The sequence below is a fragment of the Panthera pardus genome, unplaced genomic scaffold, assembly GCF_024362965.1.
Source record: "Panthera pardus isolate Hobbes unplaced genomic scaffold, ASM2436296v1 HiC_scaffold_15, whole genome shotgun sequence".
NCBI classification, from domain to species: domain Eukaryota; kingdom Metazoa; phylum Chordata; class Mammalia; order Carnivora; family Felidae; genus Panthera; species Panthera pardus.
Genome location: NW_026526710.1, coordinates 21,046,266 through 21,066,159, shown reverse-complemented (window position 1 = coordinate 21,066,159; position 19,894 = coordinate 21,046,266). Strand labels below are relative to the sequence as shown.

Below are 19,894 nucleotides of genomic sequence, written 5' to 3'. Positions count from 1 at the left end.
GTGCAAAGAGGAAGCGGAGCCTGGCTTTCTTATGTACGAATGCTTGCTTTTTTAAGAATTTAAAATTTAGATTAAACACTGTTAATTGGAACTCCCTCAGTTTCCCTCATTATGTCCCTATTCCCTACCTCAGCTTGTCATCTAACAATAGCAGAAGGAGGGAAGCTAAATTGCGTAAAACTATTTTTATTTATTCTGTTTAATAAGAAAAAGCTTATGAAATAACTACTAGGTCTAACTGTTTTGTGGCTGATGCATCGTGCAGAGTTTTCATCGTTTTTTAAATGCTTATTTATTTTTGAGAGAGAGAGAGAGACAGAGCACGGGCGGGGGAGGGGCAGAGAGAGAGAGAGAGAGAGAGAGACAGAATCTGAGGCGGGCTCCAGGCTCCGAGCTGTCAGTACAGAGCCCGATGTGGGGCTCAAACTCACAAGCTGTGAGATCCTGACCTGAGCCAAAGTTGGATGCTTAACCAGCTGAGCCACCCAGAAGCCCCTAGTCCAGAATTTTTTATTTTTATTTTTACTTTTATTTTTATTTAAGTCATCTCTACACCCAGCGTGGGGTTTGAACTCATGACCCCAAGATCGAGTTGCACGCTCCCCAGCCAGAGGCCCTCAGAATTTTCATCACTCCAAATGGAAACTCTTAGCCAGTCAGTCACTTCCCATCTCCCACCTGTGGCCTCTGGCAACCACGAATCTACTTTCTGTCCCTATAGACACTTGCCTATTCTGGACATTCCCTACAGATGGAATCACAAAACACATATCCTTTTGTCTGGCTTCTTTCATTTAGCATAACGTTTTCAAGGTTCCTCTGTGTTGGAGTGTGAATCAGTACCCTGTCCCTTTTTAATGGCTGAATAATACCCCGTTGTACAAGTGGACCCCAATTTGTTTATCCATTCTTCTTCTGGTGGACATTTCGGTGATTTCCACCTTCTGTGAATAGTGCTGCTATGGATATAGGTGTACAAGTTTTTATTGGAACATCTGTTTTCCCTTCTTTTGGGGATCTACCCAGGAATGGGATTGGCTAGTTTGATGGTTAAGTCGTTGTTTAACTTGTTTAAGTAGACTTATTTCTTATTTCTTATTTCATTTCATTTCATTTCATTTCATTTCATTTCATTTCATTTCATTTCATTGTATTTTAGAGAGACATAAAGTGCAAGCGAGGATAGGGGCAGAGGGAGAGAGAGAGAGAGAGAGAGAGAGAGAGAGAGAGAGAGAGAGAGAATCTTAAGCAGGCTCCATGCTTAGTGTGGAGCCCGACAAAGGGCTCCATCCCATGACCCTGAGATCATGACCTGAGCCAAAATCAAGAGTCAGACGCTCATCCGACTGAGCCACCCAGGAGCCCTGAAGTAGACTTACTTCTCACAACAAAAAAAGGTTAAGAAATGGCTAATTCACACACGCCTGTTATAAAATCGAACAGAACTGAGGTGTGTAAGAGGAAAAAACGATGTTCTCCTCATTCCTTTCTCCTGCTCTGATGCCCTTACTCACTGATGAACTTTCTTCTCCCTTGTTTATCTACCTGTATATACACATACACATGCAGTTGTTTAAAAAATGGAATCGTTTTAGAAATACACTGTCTGCAGTCTGCTTTTCTCCTGCCCACACAACAGTGTTTTGTGTGTTGTTAGAGATGACATCGGGACCCACCCCCTTCTGTGGAGTCAAGTGCCCTGTGGCATTTCATTGTCTGCATTAGGTCAAAGCTCGTGCCCTACAGATGGGTACCTAGGTTGTTTCTGTGTTGGTTTTGTTTCCTCAAGTGGTGCTCCCTGAGCCTTCTCATTGACGCCGACTTGGGCACCCGAGCCAAGAAAGAGTCTTGGCAGGAAATTGGCCAGATTAAAGGAAACGCGCATTTGAACATTTTTATGTTCTTGCCAACAGTTTCCAAGAGTGTCCATTTTCCCACATCCTCACCCTCACTGGGTGTGTTCAGTCTTTAACATTTTATGGCATCTCACTGTTGTGATTTTATGTTTTTTTATTTTTTAAATAGTATTTTTTGTGTTTTTTTTTTTTTTAAGCATTTATTTATCTTTGAGACAGAGACAGAAAGAGCACCAGTGGGGGAGGGGCAGAGAGAGAGAGGGAGACACAGAACCCGAGGCAGGCTCCAGGCTGCAAGCTGACAGGACAGAGCCCGACGTGGGGCTCAAACCTATGAACTATGAGATCATGACCTGAGCCGAAGTCGGACGCTTAACCTACTGAGCCACCCAGGTGCCCCTGTTGTGATTTTAAAAGCAGCTGTGTTAATCACCCACCTCTTCCTTTCCCTTTCAAAGTCCCTTAACGTCAGTTGCATTGTTTCTTTTCTTTTCTTTTTTTTTTTCAGCAAAAGGAAGGGCATGTTGTGGATAGAGCATCCGTCCTGAGAAGCTCCTGGAAGCCTAGAACGCTCCGAGAGAAGTCGAGGCAGACAGAGTGGAAGGACAGTCCTAACCAAGTCCCTGGCAACCATCGGGGTGAGAGCTCGGTGGGGGCTCTGAGCCCTTCTGACAGCACTCCAGAAGATGATGGAAGCTTCCAGACCGTGTGGGCCACGGTGTTTGAGCATCACGTGGAGAGACACACAGTGGCTGACCAGTCAGGACACTGTCCCTCGGCCATGGCCCCCAGAGATGTGGCTGATGCCAGTGTCTCAGAGTTCAGACCCAGGCGCGAGAGAAGCTCATGGCTGGGGAAGGACCTGCCTGAAAAGACAGCCCTCAAGAAACAGAGCTCCAGAGGGTTCGAAAATCCTGATGCAGAGAAATGGGGACAGACTGTCGTTTCAAATGGTGAACCCAGACAGTGTCACGTGCCCTTCCCGGAAGAATACCCTTTGGACGAAAAACACAATAAGAACCCCTTCCTCCAACGTGCTGAAAACCCTCCCTCATCCCAGAGGGTCGAGCCCAAGTATGACATGATGCACACAGTGGGCAAGTGTGCGCACAGTGAGGCCGTCTCCGTGGCGTTGGAGGAAAGAGCCATGACCCTGAGAAGTGGCAGGTCTCGGCTGTCACCAAAGGGGAGGCAGCAGTCCCGTGAGGTCACCCCTGCAGAGCCAGAGTGCAGGCTGGAAGGTCAGGCGGGGTCCATCCACAGGGCCAGTTTGATTTGGGAAGCTCAAGGGACTCATGAGGTCAGTGAGCCAAGGCCTGACTTCCGGGAGCCAAAGGACACGTTTGGGGGCAATTGCCTGTCACCCAAATGGACAGGGGGGACGACCTTGAACTGGCATAAAGCTACCGTGGTGGCCAGTGAAGAGAAAGGCTCGGAACTGAGCCCTGGGGCCAACAGCGAGCGCTCAGCCAGGTCATGCGGCTCCGAAGTCCCCTCTGGGAGGGCCATCCAGGTGGCCGTCTGGGAGGCCCCGCACGAGGGGCCCGCTGGGCCCAGAAACAAGTCAGGAGGCTGCAGCTCAGCGGGAGAAAGGGGTCCTCCCCGGGGGTGCCCTCTGGATCCTCTCTGTCTGGCTAAGGACGAGCCCTCCAACTTCCGAGCCCGACCACATCCAGAAGCGCTTGTGCAGAGAGGGCCCCTCACTGTGGCTTCCGGTGAGGGTGAACCCAGGCCAGCCCAGGCACCAGAGCCTGAAGTCAAGATGCGGAAGGCAGGTCCCGCGGACCAGAGATTCGAGAGGTGGCGACGGCGGACGTTACCGCACGACGTGAAGTTTGAGGAGTTCAGCTTCCTGGCCCCAGAAAACACCTCGAAGATGGAGCAGAGGCGAACAGACCGTTTGAGCCCCACCGTCAGTGCCTTAAGAAAACCCCAGCTCTCCCACAACAGGGTGGAGGTCCAGGAGGAGAACCCAAGTGCTTCACAGGACCAGACTCGCCCAGCGGTGAAGCAACGGTCCTCTCTGGAACCCAAGGCGACATTTTTTGCAGTGACATATCAGATTCCTGATACTCAAAAAGCAAAAAGTACTGTTAAGTCAGGGCCCGAAAACTTGACGGAACATTCTAGAAAACCAGCACCGCCTCCATCTCCTCATCCTCGAACACCTACCTTGGCTTCTCTTCACCATGAAGGGCCACTGGAGAGCAAGGGCAGTAAAAACTGGACTAAGGGCAGAGAGCACGACCACACAAGCTTTTCAAAGCCTCTGAAGCCAACAGACCGTCTGTCACCTCTTGGAGACAGGATTCTGGATCCTTCTGGTGAAAGAATCACGGATGCCGACGCCTCATGGAGTCATCGGGGACCAGAAGATGGCACCGGTTTTCAGAACAGTTGGAAGGATTGTGGGACCAAGACGTCCCCCAGCGGCACTCCCAAAACGCCCCCGGCTTCCAAAAGTCACCCAGAAGCCAACGATCTCCTCGCCAGAAGGGGCACTGAGGTGGTCAGTGCAAGGGTCCCGGGTAAAATCAGAGATGGCTACAGATCCAGTGTTCTTGACATTGACGCCCTGATGGCAGAGTACAAGAAGCAGGAGGTGGAGGAACCCCTGGAGGGGGCACCCTCGGTGCCCAGTGGCTCGACTCAGGAGAGGCCAGGCCATCTAGGCAGGGTGGAACCAAGAAGGAGGAGCTGGAAGGAGAGGCCCGAAGCCGAGGGTCTCCAGAGACAAGCAGGTTTCACCGAAGCAAACCACAGTTCCGCTCCTGACCCTGGCAAGCCGCGGGCAGAGACCCTGGGGGCAACCACAAACACCAAATCCAGCTCTCCTCTGTGGGCTCTGCCAGTCTCAGCTCCTTCTGAAAAATATCCAGGGGTTTCTTCAGGCCCCACTGGTCCCAGGAGAAAAGTCTCAGGAATCCCCGAGGATGACAGAAGGGCCTTTGCTAGTAAACATCAAGGTGCAAAGTATTCAAATTACCCAGCCGAGTCAAAGCTCCCGACCTGGGAGGATCTGGGCAGTGGGGCCAGCGTGTTGCCCAAGTCGTCCCCTGCTCACCAGAAGAAAGGGACCCTGAGGAAATCCATCAGGACGGAAGAGGAGGCCAGTGTGTTCCAGTGGGGTGATCACCCTTACGACCGTGACAGGTCACAGCTGGATGTCAAGAGAGCCTATTCGGAGAAGGGTCCGCCTGCCAAAATCCGAGAGGGCCTGTCTGCCATGCAGGAAGCCAGAGAGAGGAGACGAGAGCGGCCCCAGGGGAGGTCCAGCCTCCCCGGAGACAGTTCTGAGGTCAAGGAGACCAAAATGGGGCTCTGTCGGCGAGAGTCGGGGACTCGAGACCCTCAGAAGGTGAGTGGTCAGTTTTGTAAGGCGTTGATTAAACACACAGGCCAGGGGGGGCTCAAAATCCCATGCGACATGGGCCAGGTGGGTATGTACATGAGTGGCGGGGATTGTGGCAAATAGAGAGCCCAGTTCCGGCCAGTTCTTGACACGCGATGCCTCCATTTAGTCCACGGGGCCACCAGTTTGAAACCTCTGGCCTAGAATGATGGTGACGATCGGTATCATTTATTGAGCACCCTCTGTCCGTTCCTGTGTGTTGTCATCAAGTTCATTGTCGTGTCCTGCATATTCAGCATCATGCATGACATTTTGTGAGCATTCAGGGAATACTGGCTGTTTCAATGTTTAATTATTTATTTTGAGAGAGAGAGGGTGAGCAGAGTGGGGGACGGGCAGAAAGAGAGGGAGAGAGAATCCCAAGCAGGCTCCCAGTCATCAGCACAGTGCCCTACACAGGGCTTGATCTCACAAACCTTGGGATCGTGGCCTGAGGCGAAATCCAGAGTCAGATGCCTCACCGACTGAGCCACCCAGGCGCCCCGAGTGAGTGAGCGATCTTAGGTGAGTCTCATGACAATCCCTCTTTTGTGGGACAGTTGGAGTTTCCACAGAGGCAGGCCTTTGCAAGTAGCTGTTTGAGGAGGTGATTCCCCGCTGGGATCCCCAGTGGAGAAGTGAGGCAGGTGTTAAAAGTGCCCCTGTGGGCATCTGAGGCTCATTCTCGTTGGAGCAGTAGCATAGATCACCCCTGAGTTGTCCTGTCCAAGAAGCAAGGAACCTGGCATATATATTTTCCATTTCCCTTCTGTCCTCACTGGGGGCTGTTTCTGGGACTCTCAGCATTCATACTCTTCCATTCTGTCTGGTGCCATGCTCAGTGGGGGAGAGAAAACTCCCCACGCGGCAGGACCCCATTGCCATCGGCAGGTCCTTAAGCGCAGGGCTGGGCGCCCACAACGTCTGCTGCGGGTGCAATCGTCTTGTACCCTTGAAAAAGCCCAGGCTCAGAGAAGTTAAGTAACGTGTCTCAGGTCACACAGCACCAAGTGGCAAAGCTAGTATTTGAACCCAGGTCTGGCTCGATACCCAAGCTTTCATGTAGGCTACTCGGTGGTAAATGAGGAATCTTGAAGGTGGGGAAGAAATCTGAGGCATGGAGCCTGCCTTCGGGAAGCTTATGATCTCTGCGGGGAGATGGGACACGGTGACCCACGGCCAGGAAATGATCAGGCGCGGAGGTGAGGTGCTGGAGAAGAGGCCCGGGAAGGCATCCTGGAGGAGCTGCTGGCCGGAGCCCACGCTGGGGGGTGGTTATGAGTTTGGATGGGCTGGTTCGGGGGGTGAGCATTCGCGGCAGAAGCACAGCACGCGCAAAGGTTTGGAGGTGGGGACCAGACATGGCAAGCTCTGGGAGCAGTGCGGAACCTTGGTCCCTGCACTGCCACTCATATGCTGTGGCGTCAGCCAACTGGCACCCAAGTCCCACATCTGCCACCCGGACCGAGTGACGAAGGGCAAACCCTTTCCCTGAGGCGCCCGAGCCTCAGTTTCCTCATCTGTAGAAAAGAAAGCAGAGGGTCCCGCCTGGGAAGGGATGTTGTAGACACGAAAAGAGTGGGATAGTGTCACCATCCCCCCGACACACGGGGTCGGCCGGGGTTTTCCAGTTACCACGTTCAGACTCCTCTGTGCCGCTCACCAGCTGTGTGTAAAGCACACTCCTCCGCGGAGGTGACCGAAGTTTCTGCCCAGCAGCCCTGTTGATAGAAATGGAGAGACCGCGCGGGCCGGGCCCCCGGTGGGCGTGGGCACAGGACCGGCCCGTGGGTTGTGCGGATGCGCTGCCCGAGGAGGGTTTCACGAGGCTGTTATTGTGGGAACAGTGGGAGAGGGGAGGGGGCAAAGAAAGGTGACACCTGGTCCTTTTGCCAGCACCTTGCTCGGGGCCTGGCGGCAGCGGGAGAGGCGGGGCGTTGTGGGGAGGGGGGCCCCGGCCCGGCCTTGGACGCCCGCCCGGGGTGCGCAGGCCCCACGAGTGCTCGTTGTCAGGGGATCTGTTTTCTCACTGAGGGATTGGGAGGCCTTGGACCAGCTCCCTGTTTCCCTTCCCTCCTGCCCGACCATCGCTGGTTCTTGATCTTGAAAAAATAAACGGAAGCAATACAGAAGGACAAGGTGTTGGTTGTTGAAAATTCAGACCTTACCTGAGCGAATAAAAAAGCATACCCCTTGAGCCCCCTTCCTGTCCCCGCCCCCCCCACGCCAAGATGCAACCACGGTCACCATGTTTGATATGTTGTGGCTTTTCCTAAACACCACAGAGCTGCTTGTCCATGGTATGTATCTTTATTTGTAGCTGTTGTATTTTTCCTTATTGCAAAAGGAGTGAACGCTTGTGTGAAACTGAACCGTGTGGTGGAAACATACAGTTCAGAAGGAAAAGCTCCCCTAGATGATGGGTCTGGGGCACAGCCTTCCAGACCTGTCAGTGGTTCTCAGCTACAGGCAGTTTTGCCCTTATGGCACGTTTGGCAAAGTGTAGGACATTTTCTTCCTTCCTTCCTTCCTTCCTTCCTTCCTTCCTTCCTTCCTTCCTTCCTTCCTTCCTTCCTCCCTCCCTCCCTCCCTTTCTAAACGTTTATTTATTTATTTTTGAGAGTGAGAGAGAGAGCAAGAGGAGGGCAAAGAGAGAGGGAGAGAGAATCCCAAGCAGGCTTTGCCCTGTCACTGCAGAGCCTGATGTGGGGCTCGAGCCCGTAAACCATGAGATCACAAACCAAGCCAAAGTCAAGAGTCTAGGATGCTCAACTGACTGAACCACCCAGGCACCCCAAGTGTAAGACATTTTCTTTGTCACAACCAGGGAAGAGTTTTCTCCTGGCTTCAGTGCAGATTGTCCCCTGCCCGCACCCGAGGCTCATCCAGCCCCTTAGTGTGCGTCACTCCGTGGGTAAGGAAGCCCCCGTCAGATACAGACACAGGTATAGCATACTCTTTTACAGAAACATGGTAATATTCTACAGGAAATCTTACAACTTGCTTTTTTTTTTTTAAGGAAAAAAAAAAAAAAAAAAAGAAGCCTGATGCAGGGTTCAAACCCACAAACCGTGAGATCATGACCTGAGCTGAAATCAAGAGTCAGACGCTTAGCAGACTGAGCCACCCAGGCTCCTCAAGACTAAGCTTTTTTTTTTTTTTTTTTAATACACATACTTTTTTTTTTTTTAATTTTTTAAAATGTTTATTTATTTTTGAGAGACAGAGCATGAGTGGGGGAGGGCAGAGAGAGAGGGAGACACAGAATCCAAAGCAGGCTCCAGGCTCTGAGCTGTCAGCACAGAGCCCGATGGGGGGCTTGAACCCACCAACCCTGAGATCGTGACCTGAGCCAAAGTCAGATGCTTAAAAGACTGACCCACTCAGGCACCCCAATGTTTAATTTTTTTGAGAGGGAGAGACAGAGACAGAGACAGAGACAGAGACAGAGGGAGAACAGGGGAGGGGCAGAGAGAGAGGGAGACACAGAATCGGAAACAGGCTCCAGGCCCTGAGCTGTCAGCACAGAGCCCGATGTAGGGCTCGAACTCGCCAGCTGTGAGATCCTGACCTGAGCTGAAATCGGACGCTTAACTGACTGAGCCACCCAGGCCCCCCTATCCACATACATAACTTTGTCCCAGGCCCGATTGCAGTGTTCCATTTAATTAAATGATTTATTTTCATTTCAAAAGAGAGAACCTTTTCCAGAGGCTCCAAAAATACTTGAAGGCATGGAGTATAAATCCTCTGCATTCCTCCCATCCCTTGACCACTTAGATTCTTTTTTGGTCCGAATTCATACAGCGTCTCTTTCTGAAAATACAAGCAAACATGAACACATATTCCTAATTTTGCCTCTGGTTTTTTTCTCCGTCAAAGAGCGCATTCTCTCCAGGTGGTTGGAACTTTGGGTGCACATGGGAGTAACCCAGGCAGCCCTAAAAGAGAGCGATGCAGGGGCCTCACCCCGGACCAGACTGGTTGGAATCTCTGTGGTGGGGCCCACCCTTGTTAGATTTGACTCTTCCTTTTTTGTTCCCCCTGTGTGAGTGTCCTTGGGAGCGTTTGGATTCAGCCCATAGAGGGTGTCCTCATTCTTTTCGATTGCCATATGGTAGACAGGGCGATATTTCTGATCTTTGGCTATTTACAAACCACGGGCAGACGTCACTTTTGCACACGTGCAGGTTTGCCCGTGGGTTGAGAATGGCGATAGTCTGAAGGTGAATGCAGTTGTAATCTTGCGGGATTGCGCCAAAGTGCCCTGTGTCGTCCGGGGCTATGCCCTTTTACAGATAGCCTCGCCAGCAGGGGCAGGGCCCCACGTCCCCTCAGCCTGACCAGCCGGGTGTGTTACCAGACTTCTGGATCTCCTGCCCCTGATGAGCGCCCCACCTGTTGTCACATGGATGAGGCTCCTTGTATTTCCTTCCTGTGACCTGCTTGCTCAAGTCCCGCCCACTTTTCTTTTGGAACATGGCCCTTTTCTCATCGAGTTATTGGAGTTCTCTATTAGCGAGGTGAACCATTTGTACGTCTATGATTTGATTTCCCCCTGGAGGCGGCCCCGGACTGCCTCTCGGGCAGACTCGAGATCAGGCCCTAGCGTCGTTATTTATTAGCTGTGTGACTCTGGGCATCTCGCCAGACCTCTCTGAGCCTAAATTTCCTCACCTGTGGAATGTGAATCCTGCCTGCTTCGTGGTTTGTTGGAGATTTATCATGAAATAATGTGTGGTCAAGACCGCGGCCCAGGGCCTGATGTGAAGGAGGGTTGACGGAATCTGGAAGAAGCGCCTCCAGACCTCCACTCATTTACTACATTTAATAAATGCACTAGCCCTGAGCCAGGCCGTGATCTAGGCCCCACGGCTGCTGGAGGGACCAGCCCACTGTATCAGGCTGTGTCACACAATAAGGCAGCCACCAGTCACATGTGGCCATTTAAATGTAAATCAGTTTAAATAACTTTAAAAATTCAGCTTCTCAGTCCCACTTGAGCCATGTTCAAGTGCTCAAAAGCCACAGGTGGCTCAGGGCGACTGTTATCGTACAGCCCGAATAGAGAACATCTCCATAATCGCAGAATGTGCCCATGGATGGCTCAGGTCTGGGGGGCAAGCAGACCTCAAGTGAGTGAGAGTGCTAAGTCCTGGGGAGATAGAAAAAGAGGCGATGGGGAGGTGACTCTAAGAGGGTGGCCAGGAGAAGATCCCCAGGGAAGGGGACCTGAGTGATGGCCATCATGTGGATGAGCCGGTCCCGTGGATGCTGGAAGGGTGCCAGTGGGCACAGGGGGCAGGAGCCAGAGCATAAGGGAGCCACTGATTCCCAAGGTCATCTCACCATTGCACATTGTGTCAGCAGTGCATGAAGGCTGGTTTCTCTACATCCTCGCCAACACTTACCTGTCTCTTTGGTTCAGCCATCCTACCGGGTATAAAGGTATCATCGTGGTTTGGATTTGCATTTTCAATGGCACATCGTTTCATGTGCCTGTTTGACCATGTGTATCCCTTCTTTGTCCATTTTTTAAGTTGGGTTATTGTTCTCTTTTATTATTGATTTGTAATTGCTCTTTATATATCCTGGACCCAACTGCCTTCACAGACCTGTGATTTGCAGAAATTTTTCTCCCATTGTGTGGGTTTTATTTTATTTTTCACTTTCTTGATGGTGCCTTTTGAAGCACAAAAGTTTTTCATTTTGGTGAGCTCCAATCTATTTTTCCTTGGTACACTTGTGCTTTTGATGCCATATCTGAGAAACCATTGCCTCATCCGAGGCCGTGAACATTTACGCCCCTATTTTCTTCTGAGAGTTTTCTAGGTTTTGCTCTGGCCTTGAGGTCTTTGATCTATTTTGAGTTGATTTTGGTTTATGATGTGCGGTTTGAAGCGTGTTTCGAAGGCAGAGTCTCTGCTTCGTTGATGAGGTGGACAGAAGCAAGAGACTGGAGGGCGACCTGAGGGTCTTAGCTGGCACGGCTGGGTGATGGGCAGGGCAGGGGAGGAGCAGTTTTGGAGGGAAGGAAAGGGGAGGATCTGTTTGGGGCATGTGGAGTCAGAGATGAGTGTGACCGGTGCAGGGAGATGTTGTGGGGTCCCAACGTGGACAGACAAAATCTGGAGTTGTCTGTGCACGCTTGGGATTTATTTAAAGCCAGGGGGTGTTATGAGAGATCCCCGAGGGAATAATGAAACAGGGAAAGAGAAAGCTCTGGGGCTGGCCCTAGGTGAGTGGACATCCCTCTGAGATGCGGGGAGCCTGAGAAGGATCAGGAAGGGAGGTAGGAGGAAACACAGAGGGTTTCAAAAAGAGGCTGTGAGGCAAGGGATCCAAAATCCAGCCTTGTTCTTCACTCATGTTGTGTGTTCTTAAGCAGATGTCTTCCCTCTCTGCGCCTTCCTATCCTTGTCTGTGCAGAGAGAGTGTAGGGCTGGCTGACATTTATGGAGGGCTCCCCACTTGCCGGGCATGGGGGGAGATGAGCCTGAAGCCAGCCAGGTGCCCAGGACTCGTCGGGCACACTGCCGCCTGGTGGCAGCACTGTGTCACTGACTTTGTGTGCGCTGCTCTCACTTGGTTCTCCCCTGAGCCTAGAAGCCGAACACTCTTATTATGGGTCTTACCCCACATGGTCAAGGCTCAGAGAGGTGAAGGCACTGACCTGAGGTCACACAGTTATTAAGTGGCCGAGACTGGGCTGAACCCAGACCCCGTAGATTACCTCCCATCATCAAGGCAGACCGTTGTGGGGTGGGCTTTAGTTTTCGTTTTGCTCTTTTAGGTACAGAATGGAGTTTCTCACCATGACAGATTTGTTCTGTAAATGCGAAAGCCCCAGGAAAATCCTTTGCCTGTGTTCTATGTCTCAGGTGCTGCCACAAGACCCAGAGAGGGAGGATGCCCCGCAGGACAGTGAGCAGCTACTCTGGCAGGTGTCCCCTGCAGCCTCGGGACCCCGGAGAAGTCACAGTTTCTGCAAAGACAGGAGGAGCGGGCCTTTTGTGGTGAGTGACGCTGGTGCGGCCAGACTGGAACTCGTGAGGGGGTGGGACACTGCTGGGACTGTGGTCATATGGACAGTCATGCCTGGCCTGGGGGCCTGAGGGGGTCGCGGAGGGGCAGGTGGCTGTCCCGGAATCTGGTGTTGGCCACGGTTCTCGACGTGGAGGGTGTTTGGTGCCTCTGCCAGGAAGCCTTTGCTTGTCTTGGGTTTCCAGCCCAATGCAGAGAGGTATCTTGTGCCTGGCATGGAGCAGATAAGAGAACAGGCCACGGGGCCTTGAGGTTCTGGGTTCGAGTCCCAACACCGCCCCTCTCAGTCTCTTTCAGCAATTGGCTTCTTTCCCTGGAAAACAAGATCATGATTTCTGTTTCTTTTGCGCCGTTAATTTAACCAGGCTGGTCCTGGAGCCAGGTCACCAGGGCTCAAATCCTAGCTCTGCGTGCAGACGGGTGTTTGGCCTCAGTTTCTTCATCTGTGAAATGGGGATAATAACAGCATCTACTGCACAGGGCTGCCATGGGGGCTCAGAGAAGATGGTGCAGGGAGCGTTCGGCATGGTCATGGGGACACAGTCACACTTTAATGAGTGTTATGGTTACCATCGTTATTATTACTCTGGTTTTCGAGTCTCTCTTTGCCTGTCACTGAGTCTGTTTCTTTGGACCAGCACTCGCCCTCTCTCTTAGCCTGTTTCCTCACTTGTTAAGATAGGTATTTCTTTTTTTTTTTTTTTAACGTTTTATTTATTTTTGAAACAGGGAGAGACAGAGCATGAACAGGGAAGGGTCAGAGAGAGGGAGACACAGAATCGGAAACAGGCTCTAGGCTCCGAGCTGTCAGCACAGAGCCCGACGCAGGGCTCGAACTCACGGACCGCGAGATCATGACCTGAGCCGAAGTCGGCCGCTCAACCGACTGAGCCACCCAGGCGCCCCAAGATAGGTATTTCTTTAATGAGGCAACCCCAGTTCTGCTCACGAGGTCATTTGGATCACAAGCTCTGTGTATTTCAAGGACACTTGTGCCTGGTCTCGGGTCTTGGAGATATGGGAAGCTCCAGGATTTAAATCCCAGGTTCCATCCCTTCTGGCTTTATGGTCATGGGCAAGAAGTCACTCTTCCCTGAACTTCAGGTTCGTCCTCTGCAGCTCGTGGTGAAGAAGGATGCCCCCCGCAGGGTTCTTTTTTTTTTTTTTTTTTTTTCAACGTTTTTAATTTATTTTTGGGACAGAGAGAGACAGAGCTTGAACGGGGGAGGGGCAGAGAGAGAGGGACACACAGAATCGGAAACAGGCTCCGAGCCATCAGCCCAGAGCCTGACGCGGGGCTCGAACTCACGGACCGCGAGATCGTGACCTGGCTGAAGTCGGACGCTTAACCGACTGCGCCACCCAGGCGCCCCTGCAGGGTTCTTGATGGGAGAATGTCTATACCAGAGTCAGGGGGGCTGACTATATGTCAGAGCGGGAGCTCACGCTCAGACCTCGGCTAACGTCTGCTGAGCAGCCCCAGAAAGCTTGGGTGTTCAGATCCCAGCCACAGACCTGTGTACATTTGAAACCGCCTGGTGTTTTTGTTAAATGTTCCCTTCCAATGATTTCTTCCTTACCCTTTTCTCATTGCCTCTCCGGTGGCACCGACTCAGCTTATCTGATTGTACTTGAACTTTCGTGTGTGTAAGCCAAACAGAGGTTATGGAGAGAAAAGCATTTAAGGCCTATCTTTTTATAGTCTCTGCTTGCTGGCATCTTCCCTGGTGGCCTGGCTTCCCCTCTTCCACTCTCTGTCATTGAGGAGCCTTTGTCCTTGGAGTCCTCAGGTGGCTTGCCTTGGCTCTCTCCTTGTGGCTCCCCGAGGCCTCTGCCCCGTTGCAGCCTGCTTGATTTCCTCTCCTCAGAGGCGGGTGGGCAGGGTGGGGGCCTCAGACCTCATGTCTCTGCTTTGAGGACTCACACCTGCAATTCCAGGGAGTGGCCACCAGGGGGTGGTGGTGTTCAGCTCACTTTCTGATGGCTCCAAAAGCCTCACTCCGAGGACCTCAGCATTGGGCACTGGAGGCTGAGAAGTGGGCTCCACTTCCGGCTCTGTCACTGTGTGACCTTGGGCAAGTGATCTGACGGACCTCAGTGTGCCTCAGTTTTTTCTTCTGTAAAACGAGGATGGTCCTATCTGACCTCAGGAGCATTTTTGTGAGCTGTAATGAGATCGCTCAGCACTCAGAGGAATTGATCCTCGATGAATACCAGGGCTGCAGTGACAGCTTTTCCTTCATTCTCCCCTTCCCCTCCCCTCCCCCCTTTTTTCAGCTCTCTCATTGTAAGAGGGGAAACTGAGGCCCAGAGAGCAGGCCGGACTTAGTCAGGGTGACCCTCCAGGTGAGGACTGGGGTCCTGAGCCCTCGGCCCTGCTGGCCACCCTTACTTCTCTGCAAGTTGTCAGACCTGCATGTTGTATTTCCTGAGGTGCCTGAGGGGGTCCCCTCGTAAACGTTGTCTACAGTTCTGGTCACTCTTGATTACTGATGCCGGGCTGCGGGTTTCCAGTTTGGGTTCTCCATGTTTTGAGCCTGGTCTCGGGCCTTGTCCATCCCAATTCTACCCCCCATGGTGGGGAGTATGAATCCCATTTAGCAGAGGAGGGAGCTGAGGCCCAGAGAGGTCAAGTCGCTTGCCCAAGGCCACACAGTTAACATATGAGGGAGCCGGGATGGAGACTAGGCCTCTTCTGCTTCCAGCCTCTGACCTGGGCCCTGTCTGCCCCGGGACGGTGTCTTTGGCCTGCTACCAACCCCTGCCAGCCCCTCTCTGGGCCTGCAACACTTGGTGCCTTCACTCACAAGGGAGCAAAGACAACCTTGGCCCTGGGGGTGAGAATGTGATACTTGTTCAGCCTGGGGTTGGCCGCCAGCTGTTCTGCCGCGGCCGCCCTCTGGAGGGTGCCTGGAACTTTCCCGGCCTGATGCCCCGCTAGTCTGCACAGCCCCGCCCCCACCTGGCTGACACACAGCCCTGAGCACTGATAGACCAGTGTGGCCCTGGCTCTTGATGGAGGCAGTGGGCAAGTGAGTTTACCACTCGGGGCCTCTCTTTTGGGAATCATGGTAATAATAATGCCTAATAAGTTATGGTGCTTAATGCGTGGTATAGTTACTAGTATTATCCCCATTTGACAGATGGGAAAACTGAGGCCCGGAGCCATTAAGTACGTCTCCCAGGTTGGAGCTGTGATGCCAAGATGTTCATAAAGCACTGAGCACAGTGCCGGGTGGAGAGGAACTGCCTGATAAATGTCACCTGCTGTTACTCTATCGTTAATTATTATTTGCCGTCAGTTTCTTTTTCCTCTACCTTCTCTTGAAGGGCTACTCGATGGAACAGGAAGGCGTCCCCAATCTAGAAGTTTCTCTGCTGTTGAGGAAACTGAGGCCAAGCAAGGGGAGATGTCTTGTTCAGGGAGGGCCCCGCTGCAGCCAGGACAGAGCTGGGACTATAGACCCTGTTTCTGGACTCCCTGGCCAGTGCTCCCCTCTTGCTTCCAGGGCTATACTTAGTAGGACGTTGGGTCCTTGTGGCAAATCCGAGCCCTGTGCCGGGCCTCGTCCCTCACCCTTCCGTGGATGGTCATGCCCTCCTTTCCCCAGAAAGTGAGCCTTTGGTCTGCACTCAGGCAGGTGTCCTAAAGCACAGTGACTCGGTTGTGGACCATGGCCTTGGGTCACAGTTTGCCCCAGAGGCCTCTCCCGTGACTGAAGGTACACATCCACCAGCTGTGGGGGTTCCCTGTAATGGGGCAGGTGGCAGGCCTCTGTTGACCTTGAGAATGTTCTCCCAAATCTCCAAACCCTGGGCCAGCATTTGCGGGCTCCTTCTCTCACGGGCCCACTGTGTGCCAGGCCCTGGAGATTCTCCCAGCTTCCTGGGGCTACACTTCAGTGGGACCTGCAGGTAGCCTAGGAGGGTCTAGTTAGTTGGAGGAGGAGGAGAGGAAGGACACTAAGGAAGGAGGAATTGCATATGGAGGTATGGAGGTGGGGTGATGGAGGAGGCATGTTTGGGAAAGAGTGAATAGACCAGTTTGGCCGAGGTGGAATGTTGGGGGGTGGTCTCAGTCTTCCTTCTGACAATTTTGTAAAAAATTCTATTTACTTGTTTTGAGAGAGACAGAGACAGCACAAGTGGGGGAGGGGCAGAGAGAGAGGGAGACAGAATCGCAAGCAGGCTCCCCAGCGCAGAGCCCGATCGCGGGGCTCAAAGCCACAAAGCCGCGCGATCATGACCTGAGCCGACATTGAGAGTCGGACGCTCAACCGACTGAGCTCCCTGGGTGCCCCTTGACAAATATTTATCTACATGTCCTTGGTGCTGTGCTGGGCATTGGGCTACAGTTACAAACGAGACACAGATAAATAAGAAGGTAGATAAAACACTTGCAGTGGGTTCTAAATGCTCCTGTTCATTGAGCACTTACTATGTGCCCGGCACCGTGCCATGGGCCTTCCCGGCATTCCTCCCTTTAATTTGTTCAAGGTTCAAAGGAGGGACACTTGTTTGAGGTCTTGAAAGATGAACAGGTGTTTGCCAGATGGGTGTGATCCGGGAAGAGGTGGTTTACCCGCCCCCCTCCCCCCCACCCCGTGGAGGGAACAGCTGGGGCAAAGGTTCAGGGGTGTGAAGCTGTTCTATGCACTGAATGTGATCTAGAGTCCAGGAGACGGTATGGAGGCTTTTACACTTTGATGCTTCATTCCCGGACACCCCCAGCGTGTTGCTTTAATGCCAAGTTCAGACTTTTTCCTGCATCTCTTGCTGAGCAAACTGTGGTGCTTGCTTCTGAGGGGTGGCGCCACCTCCTGGCAGCTTGGCCTCCATGCTGCCCTCTTTGAACCAGACCTGCCAGAACAACACTGAAAGCTTTGAAAGCACTTGAGTCTGATAACTTCATTAACATGACTGGAGAATGGAGGGAAAAACCATTTGGGATTCTAATGCGGAGAGTTGTGAAGGCCGTCAACTCGAGGTGAGGTAAGCGGAGATTTGTGAAGTGGCCCCTGGTGGGTACATTGTTGGTTTGGGCTGGGTATTCTCTTTGAATTTTAGTTGGTTGACTAGGCATTCGAGTGGGAAGGGAAAAAAAAAAATCAAAATGAAAGAGTATATGTGAACTGCTAGAAATAACTCATCAAAGATTGTGCTTGAAAAACAAGCTTTGAGTAAAGATTTTGTGTGTGTGTGTGTGTGTGTGTGTGTGTGTGTGTGTGTGTGTGTGTTGTTTCTCTTTTTAATCCAGGATGTGGATTCTTCTCCCAGTAATGTGTTGCTTGGCATTTCCATGTTTGATGTTGGGCCTGTGTGGATGCCATTCGAATGGAAAGCCTTAGGATTGTGGCTCACTGGCCTGATTGAAAGGGCTAATTTGTCATACACAACAAGATGTTCAGAGGTGGGCAGCTGTTGGCTTGGCTCAGCATCTCTGAGAGTCTCTTGGGGTTTCCCTCCTGCTTTGAGCCTCATGGTCCCAAGATGGTGGCTGCCACTTTTCCAAGCATTAAGTTCACTCTCTGGTAGGAGGAAGTGGGAAGCCAGAAGGGCCATGCTGGCTGAGTCTGAAAGAAAGCAAAGGCTTTTCCCAAAGCACCCTCCAGAAGATTTTAACTTACACGTCACAGGTCACATGGCCCCTGCTAGCAGCAAGAGAGTCTGGGACAGTCAGTGCTCAAGACTTCTGGCCTCCATCATGGAAGGTGGCCAAGTGGAATAGGGCTATTGGTTATTCGAGAAATAGCATTGTTTAATACACAGCCTGAAGGAAAAAAAATGGGGATTTTCAGGTCCTCGTCAAGGAAGCTTTGGTCTCCAAGTCAGGATTTGGGACAAGAGAGAAAATCTGCCCAGGGTCTATACGCTGTGACGTGAGATGTGTGCTAGGCACTGGGCCTCTGGGATGGGAAGGCACAGTTCTGCCCTCCAAGGCCCCCATTCTGCTGGGGAGCAGGGCTCAGAGAAGGGAAGGAAGGCTGAGGTGGAAGAGACAGCTTGGGTGGTAACTGGTCCAGGGGCCAGAGTGCCACTCCCTGCCCGGGTGAGTTCAGGGTCACATGCCAGCTTTAGGAGTGTGAGTGTGGAGCTGAGCGGTGAGAAACTCGTTGACGCCCTCTGCCCCTAGGAGGTTCAGGAATCCTGACTTGTGGCTAATTCCATTTGTTAATTGTTTCTTGTCTGTCACTGCTGGGTTGAAAGGACTGGAGAAGGCTGAGTAATTTATGTCTCAGCTGGTTAAAATTCCTTTTCTGGATTAAAACCAGCCAGGCCAGAAGGCTTTTTTTTTTTTTTTTTTTTTTAATTTTAATTTTTTATTTTCTTATTCCTAGGTCTTAAATGCAAATGACCAATTGTGCCTAAGATTTTGTATTGGGTATATTTTGTATTCATACACTTATCTAGCTTCCACCCACCCATTCATCTGCTTATCCATCCATCCATCCATCCATCCTCTACCCAGTTATTTATATATACAAATCTCTAAGGATATAAAAATGAGTAAGTTAATTTCTGTCCTCAAATTGCTCACATTCATAGACTATAAACAAGTGATTATATAATCCAGGATGATAAATACTAGTCATTCATTTATTCACCCATTCATTCATTCAAGAGATATTTATTGAGCACCTACTACTATGTGTCATACACCGTTCTTCGTTCTTCAGGTAGAGCAGTGAACAAGACATAGGTGGCTCCTGCCCTCCCAGAGCCCATACTTTAATTCCTTTTTAAGTTTATTCGTTTTTGAGAGAGAGAAAGACAGAGCATGAGCAGGGGAGGGGCATAGAGAGGGAGACACAGAATCCAAGGCAGGCTTCAGGCTCTTAGCTGTCAGCATAGAGCCCGACGCGGGGCTCGAACTCATGAACTGTGAGATCATGACCTGAGCCGAAGTCAGACACTTAACCGACGAGCCACCCAGGCACCGCCCCCCCCCCCACTCCCCCTGGAGCTCATACTTTAGTGTGAGAAGACAGACATTAAACAAGGAGCCAGACTCAAAAGAGAAAGACCAAGTACCAAGTGCTATGAAGAAAATAAAATAGGGTGTTGGGAGTCAAGACTGGTTGGGGGATTATTTCCTAATGGGGGTTAGGGAGGGCTTCTCTGAGGAGGTGACATGAGCTGAGACTTGAAGGGGGAGCACCTAGCCATGTGGAAGAATCAGGGCAAGTGTCAGGCAGAGGAAAGGGCAAGTGCAAAGATCCTGGGGCTTATCATGTTTAATAATACTAATCCTACTACTACTAATATTAACTAATAATACTAATTCTAATGATAATAATGATGCTGATGGCATTGGTACTGGAGCGGACAGTGAGGAATGAGGGAGCTGGCAGGAGTCAGGTCACACCACCTTGATGGCCACTGTAAAGAGACTGGTTTTGGGTGAGCACGGGCTGCTTTGGTGAGTGCAGAGGAGGGAGGTATCATACCGTCTGGAGGAATTCAGAAGAAAGTCCGAGCCAGACTCCATGGAGGAGGGAATTAGCTAAGAAGAAGGGAATCAGGTGAGGGGAATGGCACGTGCGTACATCAAGAGGCATAGGAGAACAGGGGGTTTTCCAGGAGCTGCGAGGGGGGGCGGTTA

At 51.6% G+C, this 19,894-nt stretch overlaps 1 protein-coding gene across 2 annotated transcripts in view; it reads left to right on the top strand.

Moving 5' to 3' along the window:
• KIAA1671 (KIAA1671 ortholog) overlaps positions 1-19,894 on the top strand; it is a 203,505-nt gene that overhangs the window by 60,419 nt on the left and 123,192 nt on the right. For both annotated transcript variants that reach the window (XM_019426484.2, XM_019426485.2), the window contains exons 5-6: positions 2,365-5,214; positions 12,129-12,263. In XM_019426484.2, coding sequence (XP_019282029.2) covers positions 2,365-5,214; positions 12,129-12,263 — 2,985 coding nt within the window. The remainder of the gene's footprint in view (positions 1-2,364; positions 5,215-12,128; positions 12,264-19,894) is intronic.